The sequence below is a fragment of the Bombus fervidus genome, chromosome 7 (genome assembly GCF_041682495.2).
Source record: "Bombus fervidus isolate BK054 chromosome 7, iyBomFerv1, whole genome shotgun sequence".
NCBI classification, from domain to species: Eukaryota; Metazoa; Arthropoda; class Insecta; order Hymenoptera; family Apidae; genus Bombus; species Bombus fervidus.
In genome coordinates this window covers 4801391-4820011 of record NC_091523.1, presented here as the reverse complement: position 1 = coordinate 4820011, position 18621 = coordinate 4801391, and the positions used below count along the sequence as shown (strand labels likewise).

The following is an 18621-nucleotide window of genomic DNA, read 5'->3' as shown; positions in this document are numbered from 1 at the left end:
TTATCTTAACAATTTTTAAAGCATATATTGCGCTCCATGTAGTATTGCGCATATAGTATTCGAAAAAAAGGTTTTACTCGATATAGCCATGACGCTCTGATTTTTCGTGGAAATAAAATTTATGCTACACAGTAATTGTAAAATGAGAATACGCAATGCACACATCGAAAGCAGTAAAAACTTAGTTCCAGTAGAAAATATGATAATAATATAAAATAATTTCATGTGTTCGTAGAATTCTCTTCTTCTGCGTTGCTTTTAAGAAAGTCTCAGTCAATTTCTATTCAATTTATCGTGAAATTGAATAAATGAGTAAATTCAAATTGAGCATATAATCGGTATTTTTTCAACAAACGCGTAGTCGAATATATAAGAGTGTTATTGGGTGAAACTAAACGTTGCTCAAATTGCTCTCTTATAATTAAGCGTTTATAGCTATAAAAATTGCGCAGCAATAGGGATGAAGTCATTGATCGTGTTAAGTTTCATTGGGTTTCTTCGTTTTAAAAAATTCGTGAAATGTTCCTGAAACATGCGCTGAAATCTTTCACATTAAAAACAAAAATCCAATGTTCAGAGTAAGGCTACTCAAAGTTGAATATAGAATATCGGCACGTATAACGATGTGCTTCCGGTGATCGAACGGTACTAAGAAAATGAGGTTAAACATTATTGGTAATGTTAAACTTTTCAGGTCACAATAAACGGTCCATATATGTTATAGGTATATATTAGTTCCACATTATACTGATATCATATTTCGGTAGATATTCCATGAAATCAGTAACTACATTTTTACATAGATTAAAAAAGATACTAATTGTGAAAATTTTATTTTCAAAATATGTAGTACCATAGAGATTGTGTGCTCATGTTAGAAATTAAATCGAACAGATGTACTATCGGTTCGTTAGTTTCTAGTTGTTTCTATATTTTGTTTTTGTACTTTCTTCATTCTTCTTAATCGCACATTGACTTATGACAAAATGTCAATAATTCCCGCATTTACGATAAAATCGTATGTTCGATTAGGAAAAGCGTACATTATTATTCTCATCGCCATCTTTGTACCGTATGATCGACGATTAAAATTATTTTCAGTGACTGCAGTACGGGACCGTAACCTAAATTATTGCAAACGCTAATACATATTTTTTGTATTAGATTATAATAATTGCAAAATTCATTCTACTTCTTTTCAATTAAACGATTCTCGCGACATTTGTGGATACCACTCGCTACAGAAATCTTCACGGTGCATTCGTTAGATTAGAGATCACCCTTTGTAGTCTAATAATCGTTTTAATCACATCTATAGAAACGTGAATGGTTTTGATAAATAATTAACCTATTAACTGAATGCAGTGTAAACTGAAAATTTTTTCACCTTATTATCTAGCATAGATTCGCAAAAAAAGCAACGCTTTCTTCAAGATATCTGGTAGAATGCTTTATAGGTACCGATAATTCACATGAGTAAAAGAAACGATATAAAACATATATAAAAGCGTTACAAGATCTGACAAATGTGTCAATGTTACCACAATATGTACTACCACAATATGTACTACGAACCTAGGAAGGCACTGTAAAAAAGAAACACAAGTACCACATACCAGTCTGTGACTTACGGTCTGTAAATTTCATGCGCATTGGTAGAAATGTAACATACAACGCGATTTTTATAAAAGTGATGGAAAACGGAAGTAAGTATCTTTCCAATTTTAACAAAAAAAAAAAATATATATATATAACTTACACTTCTATTGTGTGCATATAATTATTAATTTGAATTTAGTTAAAAACGACACTTAATAATGTAGTAGGTCTCAGTGGAAATTGAAAAGGAGTAAAACTATCGATCCTGCTCTTTTATCAGAATTTGAGAAAAAAAAGAATAAGTTAAATATCACCCGATCCATGTACTAACACTGTTTATAACATTCTACAAAGCGTACTTATTCCGTAATATATGCATAGTTAACCCTCTTACTTACAATTTCTGCACGTTATCACACAAATATTTACTACCTACGAACGTTATGCAAAACGTGTTATTATCACATCTTGCACCGTTAGGTATCTGTGACAAAGAAATTCCTTTCGTTGCTCGCTCGAAAATCATATCAGGAGTAAATAGGAGGCTGTTATCAAATGTTTGCCGTTTCCACCATATTTATGCAATTATGCGTATAAAGTACAATCACATATCGTGCACCTCCCTAGCAAGAATGAAAGATTGGCGCCTATGACATTACTTTCTAATTCGCATTCCAGGAAATAATCACATCTGATTTCGAATTGATTATGAACCATAAGCCGGTAATGTAGAACGGTGGGATAAAACATTATAGTTCGTTAAATTTCAGTTTAAAAAGTGATGCCAAGCATTTTCAACTTTCTTTCAGCTAAAATCTATTCCGTAAAGGGTTTTTAAAGTTTAATCTTGCAAGAGAAATTTCCTTCATTATTTTGCGTTGTTGAAAAAATTTGGAAATGCAGTTATTATAATAAAAAAAATTAATAAATATGTAAATATAAAAAAATAATGTAATAAATCTGAAAATATTATATATTTATAACTTTTTATTAAAGATTAACGAGAATACGAAGATAAAACTATTTCTGAAGTGACCAAGCTTTGTGTTTGATTCGTGCGCGTTTCCAGTGAAGCGGAGAAGTGATTTCAGCGGGGCGATGCACGATAAGCAGTGCAAATTTGTCATGACGGTAGAACCGTGGTGAAAAATTTACACGTTAAAATATTAGCTTAGGGCTAAGAGCACGACGCCGTCCTTTTTTCGGCGCAAAAATCTATGTCTCTAATGGAGGGGTTAGGTACGGTGTTGCAGGTCGTTTACCTAACAGCAAGTAATATGGGTATAAAAGGACGGTGGAGTCGTGGCAGGCGACTATTTCGTTAAAATACCTCAGGATGCAGCCGCGAACATTCTGCTTTATTGCCGTTTTCGTTGGTTACACCGTGTTTGTGTACTCCGCCCTCGGTACACCGGTCGCGGTCACAGAGGCAGCCACGTCGGAAGAACAAAAGATTCTCCTCGATTGTCAGCACTCGGATTACAGAACCTACATAAAATGCCTGCGGAGGCAAAAGAGACATCACCCCATACATGGGGATTTCGGTTAGATCAGACGACTTTTCTATGGAGCGATAAAAGTGATCAAATTGGTTGATGGTTGATGAAACTAGAATTTAGTTGTATCGATAGTTGATTATAAAACAGCGATACCGATATCTGTTTATTTCTTTTTTACGTTTCATCTTCTTCTTTATTAGGTATCTTTGTTAATAAAAGGAGAGCTTAAAAGCTTCAGTAGCAAAAATAGTGACTTTTATTGATTACAAATATTAATTTTGTGTCAAGTCCTGATTCTTATTTGCTTGAAAATATGTTCTTTAAACATGTAAAAATGCAAGTGCAAAAAATAATCTTTATTCTAAAGAAAGGTAGTAACGTTTTAATGTGTGCTTTGTGAAATAAAACAAACCTTCCTAATTTGAAATTTAAATGAAAGAGATTGAGCGAGGGGAAGTTAGCTTTGTCAAATCTAAATTTTCAACTCTTGTGCTGTGTACAGTGTAGACTGAAGTATTTTTCCTTCGTCATATAAGTACTAACAATAAGATATTCTGTCTATATTTTTCTTTCCTACTTTTCTTATTCAGAATTTTTGCCAAATTATTTCAAATCAATAAATATTATTATGAATTTTATCAAGATCATAGTTGTTTGGAGTCGTGCGTGAAGAAATGCCAGACAGAATACGTGACAGATTCATGTGAAAAGAAATGTGGTCATTGTTTGAAGAAAACAAAGCATAAGCTTCAGATAATCACAGAATACGAAAACGACTGCATTTCTGGAAATTGCACTGGAACTAGTAAAAACAACGATCATTCAGGAAATACTAATTTCACCACAAATATCGAAATCCATAACGTTATTGGCAATGGAAGTGGAACGTGTTGTCGTAAGTAAACGATCGTTTTGTTAAACGTCTAAGTTCAAAGATGAAATTCTTATGTTATTACTATGAGTACTTCGTTTAATTAGCTACTTGTCAACCACCAGTTCCGTGTGGTTATGAGCCCCCCTGTCCTCCACACATATGTCCTCCGTATTGGAATCCTCCTCGACCTTATCCGCAGATTACAGCACAGCCTTCTATAGGACTAGTCTTTCTATTAATGTTTGGATGTCAATATACTAATCAATGGCCTTGCTCCGATCAAGTAAGCCTGGTTTAAATATCATAATTTTATATCCATGACGTATATTCCATCAAAGAAAATGTGTCAAAAATTTAGTTTAATGTTACTTTTATTTTTTTTTTTTTTACAGTATATAAGAAATCCAATAGGGCCAATTGATTGTTGGGGTTGTTTATATCCACAGATGCAGGTTAGGTGCGACGTGTCTTGTTATAATATAGCGATACAGAAGCAGTATGGTGGTGGTGGCATAAGTGGTGAGTTCGATAGATAACGCAATGTGTAATATTATCATTCCTGATAGGATATCAAACTATTAATTTACAAAAATATCATTCTAAATAGATTTTAAGTTAATGTATGGTGTTTTTCTCTAACTTTCACTGCTCGGAGAAAAATGGTAAACGTTTTTGTAGCATTTAAATATTACAATTGTGAGAAAACGATAGATACGAAATGGACAGGAAGATCGCATTGTTAAAAAAAAATTAACTTTTTAGATATTGTATAATATTAAAACTAGAAAGTTTATGAATTAACTTTTGGAGAACACGTATAGTGGTTATAATAAATATTTTTATTTTCAGGTACCCTCGGATAATAAGCATAAAAAGTTCAATAGTATGTTATTACGGAGGTATAACAGCTATAAAAGTAGAAACATAGAAACCAAAATATAATACTTATAAATATATAATAAATATAAATAAAATATAATTACATTAATTTATGGTTTCTGTACTTTAATTTAGATATTATAATAAATAAAGAATTTCTTTGTTAAAACTGTCTGATTTAATTGAACCTATGAAAGGAGAATATCTTCGGATATGTGGTATACATAATAAAATTATGTGTTAAATTACACTATAGAGAAGAGTCTTAATTCTTTATAAGAATTTATTAATATTTCTATAAAATTGTGTTCAGAAAATAGTTGATGTTAGGAGTTTAAAAAGTCCTACCCACACGCACATCACTTCATCGTCATCGCTTCAAGACATTCTGCGCCCATAGATGCAACCTGTTTAACATGAATGTAAATGATTGCATACCATAAAGGATGTGTAGAATACTCTAATCGTAAGTCCTGAATATGTACATAGGCCAGCGGTTTTCAACCTGAGAGGTGCGCCTCCTAAGGGAAGCATCAACATTTTTTAATAACATATTAATTTTCATACCATAATATCTACTATAATAAATAAAACTTCATATCATAACACAGCTTTTTTTGTAATAAAGTTTTTATTATTTAAAAATAAAAGGTTATTTTTTAAATATTTTATAAAAAAAAGTAAAACTTATTTCCACGCCTTCCTAAGTTTTTTTTTTCGGGGAGGCGTTGTAGCATAAAGGTTGGACACCGCTGACTTAGACGATTATACTTTTTAAATATTTTAACGTTTGTACGGTTAACTTTTCTAATAACAAATTTAACTTCTCATATTAGCTTCTTTGATATCTGTATATACAATGTAAAAGAGGCAGATCTATTGAGTGAAAAATTAAGGAACTCAAAAGTCATTGTTGCACGAACTTATGATCAACCTAGGTAATTGTAATCTCAAATACCATTCGTGTAACAAAGACTCAATAAAACCATCGTATTTTATCTGTTTTTCGAACTTCTTCAACGCCCTTTTCACAATCAGAATGGGACACCTGTTGATTGAGCAGAACCTTTACTTGGAGAAATCTATTTGCCTTGGACATTTTGATCACGTGTCTGGTGTAGGTATCGATCGGTTTTTAGCTGAGACATGTTCCGTTTAAAAACCGAGAGCCGATACAAATGTCAACATCAGGTTTGCACTAGCGTTTTGTTTAACACTGATACGATATTGGTTTAGGTCTTAACCAGGAGTGAAATAGTAAAATGGCAAGGTGTTTTCGTGGCAATGTTTCCGCGAGGACGGTAATTGATGATGATCTCCTTTGTTGGACTAGTGATCTCCTGCGGAGGAGCGAGACTTGATGCGTCAGGTGTCGGAAACAGGTGCTGGATTCACGATGATCGGAGCACGGCGCGGTCTTCCGTTCTGTTCAGGTGCACCGTGCTGAAACATACTGCTATTACAGTTTACGATGAGGGCTAAGAAAACTGACGGAATTGTTTCTTGCGTTTAAGAGCGCAGGTGAAACGAAACGCGTACGACTACGCCAAAGGCCAATATACCTATATTGCACGTATATATTGTGCCTGAAGTTTACTCTGGTATAAAACTGCTAACAGTAATGGATTCTATTTTATTCCAGTCGACGTTATAACAGTCAATGAACTTCGGGGTAAACTATCGTCGTTCTATTGCTCTGACGACCACTACGAGATCGGAACATTATCTGTCGATTTCAACAATAATCACCGATGTCTTATGGCTTGGAAGAATGGAAATGTTGCGCGTATGTATATATTTCATACCATTTATTTCATCCCCTTAGAGACTAGATTAAGTGAATTGTCAAAGCAAATTGCATTTTATCGACGTTTCGATCTTGTTTGCGATCTAATTTAAAGGCTGTTGGATAGCTTTGTAGATGAATTAAACGTGGCACGCATTTTATAGATATGAATAGAATAAAAGAGAATTTTTTTATTATCATCGTTCAATAATTTAGCGTTTACGAAACAAAGCGTTCTTCACATTTATGTACCTTACCTCGATCGATTGGCGGTTAATGAAATTTGCAAGTGGCGAAGGAACATGTGTATATATAGTTTAATGACTTAAGAAGATTGTAAGTCAAATGAACCATCCGATTGAAAATATCTTACAAACACATACCTATTACATGTTTCGTAATACGATGGATAATGTTGGATAATAGCGAAAGTGGTCGCAGCATTCAGCCGTGGGAATGGCAGCTTATTTCTCCTACTCGCACATCCATTCGAGCTGTAGACGTATTCTTTTCTAGGCAGAAGCTAGTATTACGACAAGTGTTCCAACGTCGTCTCTCAGAGAAGATTCGCGACCGCAATATTTTATTGATCTTCCAAGAAGCCCATTGTATTCAGGAGATTTTTTTATCATGTACAGATATGTGTTTCTCTTTCCTAAGTCCTAAGCATTTTCTTTGTTATACGAAATAATTATTTCCGTAAATGTATTTAAAATATAAACTGCAAATATGAAACGTAAGTGTACCTCTTTGGACTATTATTATTCTAATCTCCTTATTTATAAGGATGAAGTATAATGCTAGTAAAACATCATAATTATAGCTATAATTTTGGCGATACGGTAAGGTTTTTTACTTACATATGATGTGTATACATTATTATTGCAGTGTTAAGTATCTGACGCTGCGTCAGCTTTGCGCTATTCTGCTTTTTTATCCTTATCATAGGAAATGTTTACCTTGTTGCAAAACGATAGAAATTTTCAATAATACATTTATAACGAGGCTACCATGTCTAGTAAGCTTTAACATGATATTGTGTATTGTTCTTAACATTAGATCGTATATGTATTTTCTTTGGAATTACACAACCGATCGTGTATGAATCTATAGAAAGTTATTGGAAATAATTTTCTCTTCTTTGCATGTGTCATGAAAACTTGTGGTATCACTTTTGCTTAATCGTTGTTTCTGTATAAATCACATGTACGTTACACGCACATCTAATTATTTATTATAGAGTTATGTAAGATTTAGTACTCAAGTTTGTAAGAAATGTAATCTATATTTCGTAATCGTATGTTTGCGATAACGCGATCATAAATCTTTTAACGAGATAACAATAAGATAATGGAAAACTTAAACTCAAGTATTTTATTCATAAACTGCTTCACGTCTAAACAATGTTATCTAAAAATACAATAGAAAGTATAATCGAAAGTGGGCTTAGGTATTTATTTGTGAAGTGATATGTATCGGTTGTAGGATACTTTCGCGAGTAGATACTAATGTCATAATTGTATTGTTACAGAAGACAACTGGTTTCTGCTCGAGAGGTGTCATCAGCGAGCATTCGCCGTGCAAAGTCTCCAGACAATAAGTTATTTTATTCGTTCCTTGCGATGTTACACAGAATGAATCGAACGCCTTCTCTCGGAACAATCAAATTTACTACGGAGTACCGTCCATGCTGCTCCAGGAACGAGAGATCCTTTCTTCCTGTCAAGGAATCGTTTCACGCAGTGTACGCTTGATGCCAGGATAAGTATCGTTATCTTCCTGAGGTCAGTAAGTCTGGAGACGGAGGAATAATTTTTGAAGTTTTCGAGATCTACATTTCTTAAAATAATGTTAGTAAATCGACTGAACATTCTCTCTTTGTTTCTTTCTAGAGATAATATTACTTTTTTCGGTAATTATTTAGAAAGCTACCGCCATCTTGGATTTGAATAACTTTTTAAATATTTTCTTTTGCATGTTACAGCCGGATCGAAATCCAAGATGACGGTAACTTTCTAAATAATTCTAGTCTTTTCTTATAAAATGTCATGCATGCGATATTGAAATAAGATTAAAAAGATTGTAAGGAATATGCATTTTACAATATTCTATATTTTGTAACTATACAATTTAAACTGCGCTTCACTGTTGCTATTTCAAATATGCTCAGCTGATATCCGACTCGATATAATATCGTTCGCTCGCCGCACTGCGCGGTCACGGAAAGGAATGGCCCTCCTGCGAAGGCAAGGGCAAGGGCCTCGTTGCCACCCGATCAGATAAACATCCACCGTTCCTTGTCTTTTATCTCATGCCTTTGTATTTTACGTGACATATTGCGCATCCTTCCCAAATATGTCCTCCCCAAACAGTCACTCGTTGACTCTCGAAAATATATTCCAAAGATTAAGTTCCTCAAAAATGAAGAATAATGGGACTGAAAATAAAGAAGATGGAAAATGGTCTTTGTTTCCTTAATTGAGCTAGTAACATAAGCTAAAAATGTATTGTATAAATATTAAACATATTAAAAAGATATTGTTACAAATACAAAAGAAATTCTATACATAGCAAAAATGTTCGATGGGAAGTAATTTTGCTTTCATCTCATAGGAAACACAGAACTAGATCTTTTTCGTTAGAAGTACTCTTGCATATAGTCTTACGACGTTTAATCCCGTTAGAAAGTGCAGAATCGAATCTTTTTCACTGGGAATGATCGCAGCATCCTCCTCGGTAATGTTATGATATTTAATTCCATACGGCATACAAGGTAGAGAATCTTTTTATCATGGATGATTTCAAGCGCGAACATAGCACGATATAGTAATGTCAGGGCACTTAATCCTATAGAAAATATGGAATTGGAATTTTCGATTAGAGGCGATTGCAACACCTTTGGAAGTAATGTGAATGATTTGAAAGAGGAAGTGCCTATCTTTTAGATTACATGGTGTATCATACAGATGCTTATGTATGTAATGTTGTAAAAAATATACATCGAATAGCGGACTAAGTAAGCCAATAATATCTCTCGTTGAACAATCTCTTTCAATCTTTCTACACTATTTTCTTCATCGTCGTTATAAATTACGGAACGTTATCTAAATACATATGTAGTATCGTGTAAGTACACGAGCATGGCATTATTCATCGATTAACCATAGTCAGTATAATTTTAAATAGTTTATTTCCATAAACTTCTAAACACTTTGATGTTCGTTTTCCTCAAAGTGTATATGAAACATTGAATTATGTTAACATTGTATTTATCTTCTATGTAGTAATTAAATAATTAAACGATTTGAGTTTCAATCTAGTGTTATCTGCGAGCGATTAGATTGGTGTATTTATTGTCTTCATTTGATTACATTTATGGTATGCGATATGATGGAGTGAGTAATCTGTGAATATCGAGTGTCCGAGTGTCGAATGGTAAAGATCAAATGTTTAACGTTTATGTTAGAATATCGATTGCGATTATATAAATGTATATCTTACGAGCAAAGCTAGAAAAAATGTTTCTACAAATATTTTCTATTGCAATACACAAGGAAACGTTAAGATAGTATACATAATTTTCATCGATCAACTTGAAAGCATTCTATCCATACTTAAAGTATGACCTAACTTTGTCGAGTTTATGGAACAAACATCGATAGGTCATCCAAGAATTCGCGCAGTTAGCTTTTTTCCAGTCACTCGAGTTCAAAATTCAACGAACGTCTGCACAGATCCTGGATATCCTACTTCCGTCATATTGTGCAGTAACAGTATACTCCTCTTTGCCCCCATGAAGAAACTGGACATTAAATTTTCATGGTTCAGTGCCATTGAACGCGAATTTTTCTGGAGAACTAGATCCACGCTGACGACGCGACGGGAACGTCCCCAGGGGAGGCCGCGGGGGCCCTCAAAGAGGCCGCGCCGCATATGGCACGCGCAAACGGCTCGAGGAGCTGCCAATTAAACAACCTACTCGTATCCTAATACACAGGTATGTACACGTGTATGCCACACCTTTAGCCTGTCTTCTTTTCCGGTCACCGCTCTCACAACTATTGGTCGAAAAATGTAACGCGCCCTTGCACAATAGCGTCTTCCGTTTCGGGGGGTTCTGCCTCGAAGCTTCATGGGAGTCCACAATAGTTTCTGAAGGAGTTTAATAACGTTCCTTTATGCGATGTTCGCGTTCGCTGAATGGAAGTAATGCTCGCAAACTTTGCAAATGGAATGCATGAGTTGGAAATTTAAGGTTTCAGCAGATGATTGCGTTTGAGATGATATATTTTAACGTTCTTTATGTTATCGACAATTATTAGACGGTTTAGATTGTTTAGATAGTTTAGTAGACGATTTAGTTTCACAAACCTACTTTAATCTCACATTTTCATATTTAGCAGTTGAAAGTTATATATTAAGTAATATATAATGGCTTCGTTTTAATCTAAATACCTACCATTTATCGTACGTTTTCCTTCCTGCAAAATTTGTCTACTTAAACGTGAATAAATAGGACTAGAGGGTAATACAAAGATATTTTTAAGTCAAAGTTAATCGTTGACATGTTTTATAAGACCGGGACGATCCGAGGCTATCTAATAAGCTTTTAAAGTTTATTTAAATTTTATAACATTAACTTTTTAAAATTATTACATTAATTATCTTGTTTGTTTGTTAGATAAAGAATTAGTTTGTTACAAAATATTTCTATGATAGATACAAAGGGTTTATTCTACATTATAGAAATATGCTTTCATCGTAGCGAGAAGTTTCAACCATGTTAAATTTAAAATTGGATGTCATACATGAACTAATTAAGCTACTCCTACAGACGAGAATGAGAAATTTTAGCATGTCCAAATTTCAATTTGCAAGAGAAAAATGATTAATACCAAAAGTATAACGGAATAGAGAGCCATCAAGGTATAGAGGAAGATAAGGTTGTTAGACCCTGATGATTTCGAAAAAGCGCTTCAGGCATCGCTTCTCCGGGATGTTGTTCGGTAGAGAATGTAAGGATCCACTCGACCGTGAAACGATTGGTTATATTTAGCATTGTTAAGAATGAATGGAAGTTCGTTGAAATTCGTTTCTCAAAGGGTTGCACTGATATGCTCTACAAAGATGCGCTACTTCCCTGTGAAATCCTTCCCTTTGAAAATGAAAATTATTATATATGAAATACAAAAATTCAATTAGTTTATAATTTATATAATTAAGATATTATGATCATTAAGATATAAATTTTAGTGTTGATATTCTCGGACATGTGTAATAAAACGTTACTTGAAAACGGGAGAAATTTGTTTGATTAGGTTCATTATACGGAAATTACCTAGTTGTAAAAGTTCCATAATTAAATTTTATTGCCAATATTCTTCCTACAAACATCTACAAACTATGCATACAAATCACCGTTAACGGTTACGCTTAAAATTCATCCGAACTTTTTCACAATGGTTTATTCTTGGTGCTAGTTAATGGTAACACCTCATAAAATTTGTTAATCTGTTTTTAAACAAAATTAGATATCGATATCGTTTATAATACATATAATAATATATATAATAATATGGGTATCGATTAGATATCGTTATATAAAACAATATTTTCAAATATGCATACGGTCGGGAGGTATGCGCGATACAACAATTACTGCTATACGATAATAATTTAATGAGATATAAAACGAGAGAATCGAACGTTATAACGACAACCGAACCTCTGGAATAAGAACAAATAACAAATATATCAGATAGTGGTAATAGGACCAATTACCGTAGATAATTTTATAAAGGAGTAAACTGTTATAGCGATTGCATATTCGAGAGTGGAAAATTTAATGGTTCGTATAGATCAACGGTTCTTTACTTTTGTTTACCACGGACTCCTTATAAATAATCTTTTATTGTTGCGGACCTCCAAAACCTAACTCAAAATCCAAATCCGTCGTGTGCCAAAAATAAATAAGACACTCGTCAACAACCATAAAATTTGGAGAGAAGAGATTCGTTAAAAATATTTTTAAAAAACACGAACATTTCACATTAACTGAAATCTCTGCATAGTACGCATAAGATCAATAAACGGTATATTCGATTATTTTTATTAGGATAATTTTTCGAAGACGATATTATAGAAACTCAGCATGCTAGATTTGCAGGATTACATGAAAGGCGTTTGGTAGGTCTCCCTAGTAAAAATGTGATCGGTGATATAATCTTTCTCGCGTTTTACCTATGTCACCTGCCGAGTTCATCAACGCAAACTGTTTGAAATAGACGACATCTTATCTGATGTCGAACACAATGAATTAACGAAGTATTATTATGCGGATTGAAATTTGATGTGCAAGATTGAACGGCTGCGCTCGGTTCTTAACTAAACGCATTGAACACGAATCGGATCAAATGCGGAGGCATATAAAAATTTCTCAAATTCACAATGCAAACGAAAAAAGGGGGAATATTCCTCTTGAAGATGGAGAATTTTTCGAAGCGTCGAAATAATGGTTCTATAACGTTTAACGAGACGATCGAATAATATGTACATAAAGCCCCGAGAACAGCAGTTCTCCATGGTGCATTGGCGCATCTTAGAAAATTTTACATGCACAGTTATGTAGGTGCAGTAGATGCATACAATAGCAAACGGATAGGTGAATGTTGAGTCGAAGCTTATTAGATACGATCAGCTAGTGCTAGAAATGTGCATCTCATTATCGCTCAGGGAAGTATATATCACACTTCTAATTAATAACGTGGAACCCACGTAATAGCCTCCGTTTGAAACACTACTCCTAAGTTCCTAACACAAGTTCCTAATTTCTAATAGCTTTTTCAAACTCCCAGATAAACGCTTAAGTCAAGGTTAAACCCTAGTGTATCTGTTTGCTAGTTTGAATTTGTGGATGATTTATAACATGATCCAAACAGTCTTGACTGATTGGTTTGTGGATTATGGCGAGTGTACAGTTCGATACAATATCGATGGCGAAAGAGATGTGCTAGGTGTGGCCAGCCAGAAAGACTGTATTTGCGGCCGTAAACCGCCGCAATACAGATAAAATGCAAATTCGCTTTGGTACCTCAGAATTGCGACTGGCTATTCTTCAAGATATTAGTATTAGTGATGAACTATTAAGAAGAAACTGCATAAAAACATACTTTTCCGTCATTTTCATGATCTTTCTTACATACATCTTTTAATCCGTGTCGTATTGCCTTTTGTTACAATTTTCAATTTTATATTATTTACCATAATCGAATTATTAGTTTTATTTACTACTGGTCTATTATGTAGTTCTGTCAATTACAACATATACAGTAATTAGATATTATGGTATCGACGAATTTCACATATTGTGTCTATCTTTGCAAACAATTACAGTTGCAATAATGTCGACACAGTGACTTTTCTTGCAAGCAATGGCTGTTCAGAATAATCTTCTATTACACGAATCCAAAACAATAAATATCAAAATGTGCATAATAAACATTATATAGCGTCCTAGAACAATGAACATGAGAGTATTTAACGTGCCTCCTTCACCATTTATGAAGATATTCAGCTATGTCGAGGTTATAACACCCTATTAAATTACACGATACACCGTAATAATTTGCGATTATGTTCGTCTTAGATTTAATGAACTTATAATCTCGTTTCTCGCTAGAGGCTAAACCGTTAAACGTTAGCAGTTATTATTTGGAATAAATGAGCATCATGATAGTATCGTAGGTGTAAGAATATTTAGTGTAAGAAACTGATTTATTAACATGATTGCCTTCCTCCGAATTTTTGAAATTATTTTTATTTTATAATATTATTCAGTTTATGCAATTTTCATTAATATTAATTGTCCCTTTTGATGATAGAAAATTCCAAATGATTGTTCCTAATAAATGCGAGTTATCGACACGTAAATAATCGTGCAATCAATTAATAAAGTTTTAATTAATAATAAATAATAAAGTTCGATCGCCCATAAATTTATTTATCGCATTAATAATATTATGTATCTTTCCTGCTTTTTTCAGACGTGTATCGATAATTCGGTGTTACAAAGAACACTAATGGCGCAGAAAGGACCGCACGAAAAATCTTTATATCTGATCTATCTATCTTAAATCTTTAAATCTAAATATATATATATATATATATATATATATATATATATCAAGATTATAAAATAATTTTATTTAAAATAAATTATTATTATTAATTATTTAATTATATATAAAGTATTTTTTTCAATTTAAATTTTAAATATATATATTAAATTATTAATTTTTATATAAATTGATGTTATATATTAGATTTCAATATATATATATATTTAAAATTAATAATTTTATATTAATATATGCTTATTATATTACAAAATCAATTTTTTCTATTTTTTTTTAAATTCATTCTTTTTTCAATTATTTCAAATTATTTTTACATTTTTTTCAAAAAAATCCATTTTTTTAGTAATTATCACTACTTTTTATTAAAAAAAATTTTTATATAAATATTAATTTAATTAATCAATTAATAAATTTATAAAAAAGAATAATATTTAAATATATAAAAATTTAATTAACTAATTATTTAGTTAATTAATTTAAATTAAATGTAACTAATTTTTTAATTATTTTACATAAATTAACTATTTATTAACTAATGAATTTATTTAAATAATATGTATGCGGACAGGTCAACAGTGTCTGACACCAATTTTGGTAAGGAGTCTCTCTCCCTCTTTCTCTCTCAGTCTCAATCTTTTATGACATATTGCATTACGAAATGATTCATCAAATTAGCCTGATGTTAATTAAATGGGGGTAATTTAGGACTACGACAGAAAATTCAACAATACGAGTATTGCGTCGTCGATGTTAAATTCTCGTCGAGGGATTTTTCGATCGTTACGACATGTTTACACTGATATTTCCCTGTTTTTAATTAAAACTTTCCCGTTATTGACGTAACGAATATCGCCGAGCATTTATATCTGAGGCGAACGAAGGATACGTATTCGCCAAGTTACGTAATTTAAAAGCAGTCGTCCAATTGCGATACTTTATTCGCATTTTGTTCTTTCGATGCGTGGAAACAGATTTGTCGAATTTATCAAAGTCGAAATTAAGGACAGTCTGCTCCCACTGATTACGGTCAACGCGTTATAACTTTTGCAATCCAAGTTTCGTTTTTCAAGTACAAAATCTCTCAATTTATCATTGAGTGAAATAGACCACAGTTCAAACTTTTATCATTTGTGCAGCTATTTACAAAGATATTGCATCTACGATAATTGCATACTTCAGAAGAGGTAGTTTGTTATTGGCAAATAGGATATTCGGTGCTTTTAAAATATTTATCTTCGAGACATTCTGAAAATAGAGGTTAACGTTATTCTGATCTATTGGACAGTAATTATTTTAAACAACCTGCTCGTTCACACGCTACTGCAGCTTGCTGCGAAACTATTTCCGTTGAGGACACCCATTGCCACGATTAATTTTAGTTTTTCACGCAGCTGAAACGCAAGCGCATGTAGCGAGTTAAAGGTGCGTAAGATCCGGCGTAGCAGTTGGACGTGTGTAGTTTATGAGACTCTTCACCTGTCTATCGTTGCTCCCCTTCCTAGACACCTTTCACTTTTAACCTGCTAATTATTGTTTATAAGCCCAAAAATGAATCATCCAACGGACGCTACGTGCTTTACCACCTTACGCGTTCGATGAAAATTTATAAATTTATAATATATATAAATTACGTACATCGATTTTGAGGAATTAGAAGAATGATTGAATTGATATAAATAAAGTAGAGGAGAGTATGAACAACTGTAAATTAGAGTTGATTTGATATTTGGTGGAAGCGCCGCGATAAGTAACCTCACCATGTAACCAAAAGGATTATTTGGAACTAGGATCGTAGTGTACATGTATAAATTCTTAGTTTTAGCTTACAGCAGAATAATCAAACTTTATCGTATACCGTATTGTATCGAACTTTGCCGATAACGGTATACGTTATTGATGCGTAATTTAAGCTGTTTGTTACCTGCGATACCCATACAAAAAATATTAAATGTACAGTTTTCTTTCACCAAGATCTTTCTCTAAATCTTTTCCAATTACTGAATTGAAAATTTATCTATATTATTTTTATGGGACACAAAATTGCACCGAGTACAATACTGTAATATACCATCAACTATTTCTGCAAAAATTCATATCTAAATAAGTAGCTTGTAAACTCGACTGATTCGTAATTAGTAGTGTACCGTAATTAGCTGGATGCTTAAGTTGATCCTAAATACATGCCATTTCGTTTATGATCGTCCCAACTTAAATATACCTAGCATGTAGGATTTCCAAAAGGTTCAGAACGATATAATCTAGGTAGAGTCTTTTATACGACGATTTATGAATGGCTCGCTCCATTTCGAACTAGGTATCGAGGTATTCACTAATCTTCCTTACAGTTATTTCTATTACTTATGAATCCGTTTATTTATTTAGGTGTTAACGTCAGGAAAAGTAGAAACTATCTACGACCTTCGATTTTTGAAAATCTCATCAGTCCTTACGTATGACAGAAGATCTGTCGCGTATCAAAATTATGATTGGGAATCTGATTGAATAAATTAAAATAAATTTTACAGCCGGTAATGTCATTGTGAACATTTACTCAGTTGTCGGTTTATGCTAATGACAAACAAAGGAAGCATTCCGGCTAACAATAAATTCTGTCATTGTTCTCGTAAATTGAATGATCGGATTCATTTATCATCCTAAATGTAATTAAGAAAAGAAGGAAACTATCATGTCACGAGTATTATAAAACGAAGTCCTACTCTTAGTTAAGCGAAAAACGAATTGAATATGATTTTTAATATTGTCCTATCTACGTTGATATTTTAATAATATGTTCTTCGAAACAAACTTTTACATTCATACGCATAAATTGAACTACTGTGTATATACAGAATAATTTATTCTATTCTCGTTATAATCTTATTCAAAGTCATTTTACATAGAACCCGCGACTCTTATCAGAAGTGTTTTCTCCTAATTAGCATTGTAGCAGGGGATTTCCTGCCTAATTGGGTGATCTTATTTTTAATTAGCTAAAGGTGTCAGTGTACGTTTTGATCATATATAAACCGCGAATAAACAGAGCATGACTCATTAAAGCATTTGTCTTTTATCATCAGAGAATAAATTATTCCCTATCTTATCCGATATATTTTAGGTAAAGTTATCTCAAAATTAAGATTTTCTGAGATGTATACGTACATACATAAGAAAATGTGTACAATGTCTCTACCTATTGTTAATAACAATAATAACATTTGAACGAAATAAATACGTTCGAAGATAGCGGAGTTCTATGTTGATGACCTAAACAGGCCATGGCAATCTCGTGTTACATACAAGTTACGCAAACTATACGCGTAAAAAGCGTCGAAATCGCTTGGATCCTCCGATTCATCATGGCTGACTATATGTGAGAAAGGCGTAGGCATTCGAGTTTCTTAAGCGACGATGTTCGTCCATACTCTATACCCACGCAACTCACGTTAGAACATTTTAGATTAGTGCTCCCAGATAACGCGCGCATGTACTCAGGGCCGTGTGTTATGAAAGAGAAATTGAACTACCTTTGATCCAAATTTGGACTCTCTTTCATTCGATCCTCGATATCCGAAAAGTGAACAAGCGTTTGTGTATCACAAATGTCGAAAATTTTGCAACAATCACAATTTATATGTAAATCAATTATTTAGTGACGATAGATGATACGAATATCCGATCAACATTTCTTTCGCTTGATTCGCGACGATCTTGATGCATGGACGTTCCGTAACGTGGGCTGAGCTATTTGTTAAATTATTTCATTGCGATAATAGGATGTTTGATATTTGGATCACAGCAATAGATTATCTTGTTCGATCGCGTTTTTTGGTTCTAAATAAAGTCCAATAC

At 33.0% G+C, this 18621-nt stretch overlaps 1 protein-coding gene across 1 annotated transcript; it reads left to right on the top strand.

Moving 5' to 3' along the window:
• Positions 1-223: 223 nt before the first annotated feature.
• On the top strand, positions 224-4978 carry LOC139988663 (uncharacterized). The gene is made up of 5 exons (XM_072006332.1): positions 224-3143; positions 3742-3993; positions 4077-4255; positions 4365-4491; positions 4822-4978. Exons 1-5 carry the CDS (start codon positions 2936-2938, stop codon positions 4833-4835), a joined length of 780 nt encoding a protein of 259 aa, XP_071862433.1. The 5' UTR covers positions 224-2935; the 3' UTR covers positions 4836-4978.
• The last annotated feature ends 13643 nt before the right edge of the window (positions 4979-18621 follow it).

Bases quoted from the DNA above. Each gene is read 5' to 3' on its own strand.
- LOC139988663 (XM_072006332.1), top strand. From the start codon at position 2,936: ATGCAGCCGCGAACATTCTGCTTTATTGCCGTTTTCGTTGGTTACACC. The intron at 3,144-3,741 runs GTTAGATCAGAC...AATTTTATCAAG, and splicing joins CCCCATACATGGGGATTTCG to ATCATAGTTGTTTGGAGTCG. The intron at 3,994-4,076 runs GTAAGTAAACGA...TCGTTTAATTAG, and splicing joins TGGAAGTGGAACGTGTTGTC to CTACTTGTCAACCACCAGTT.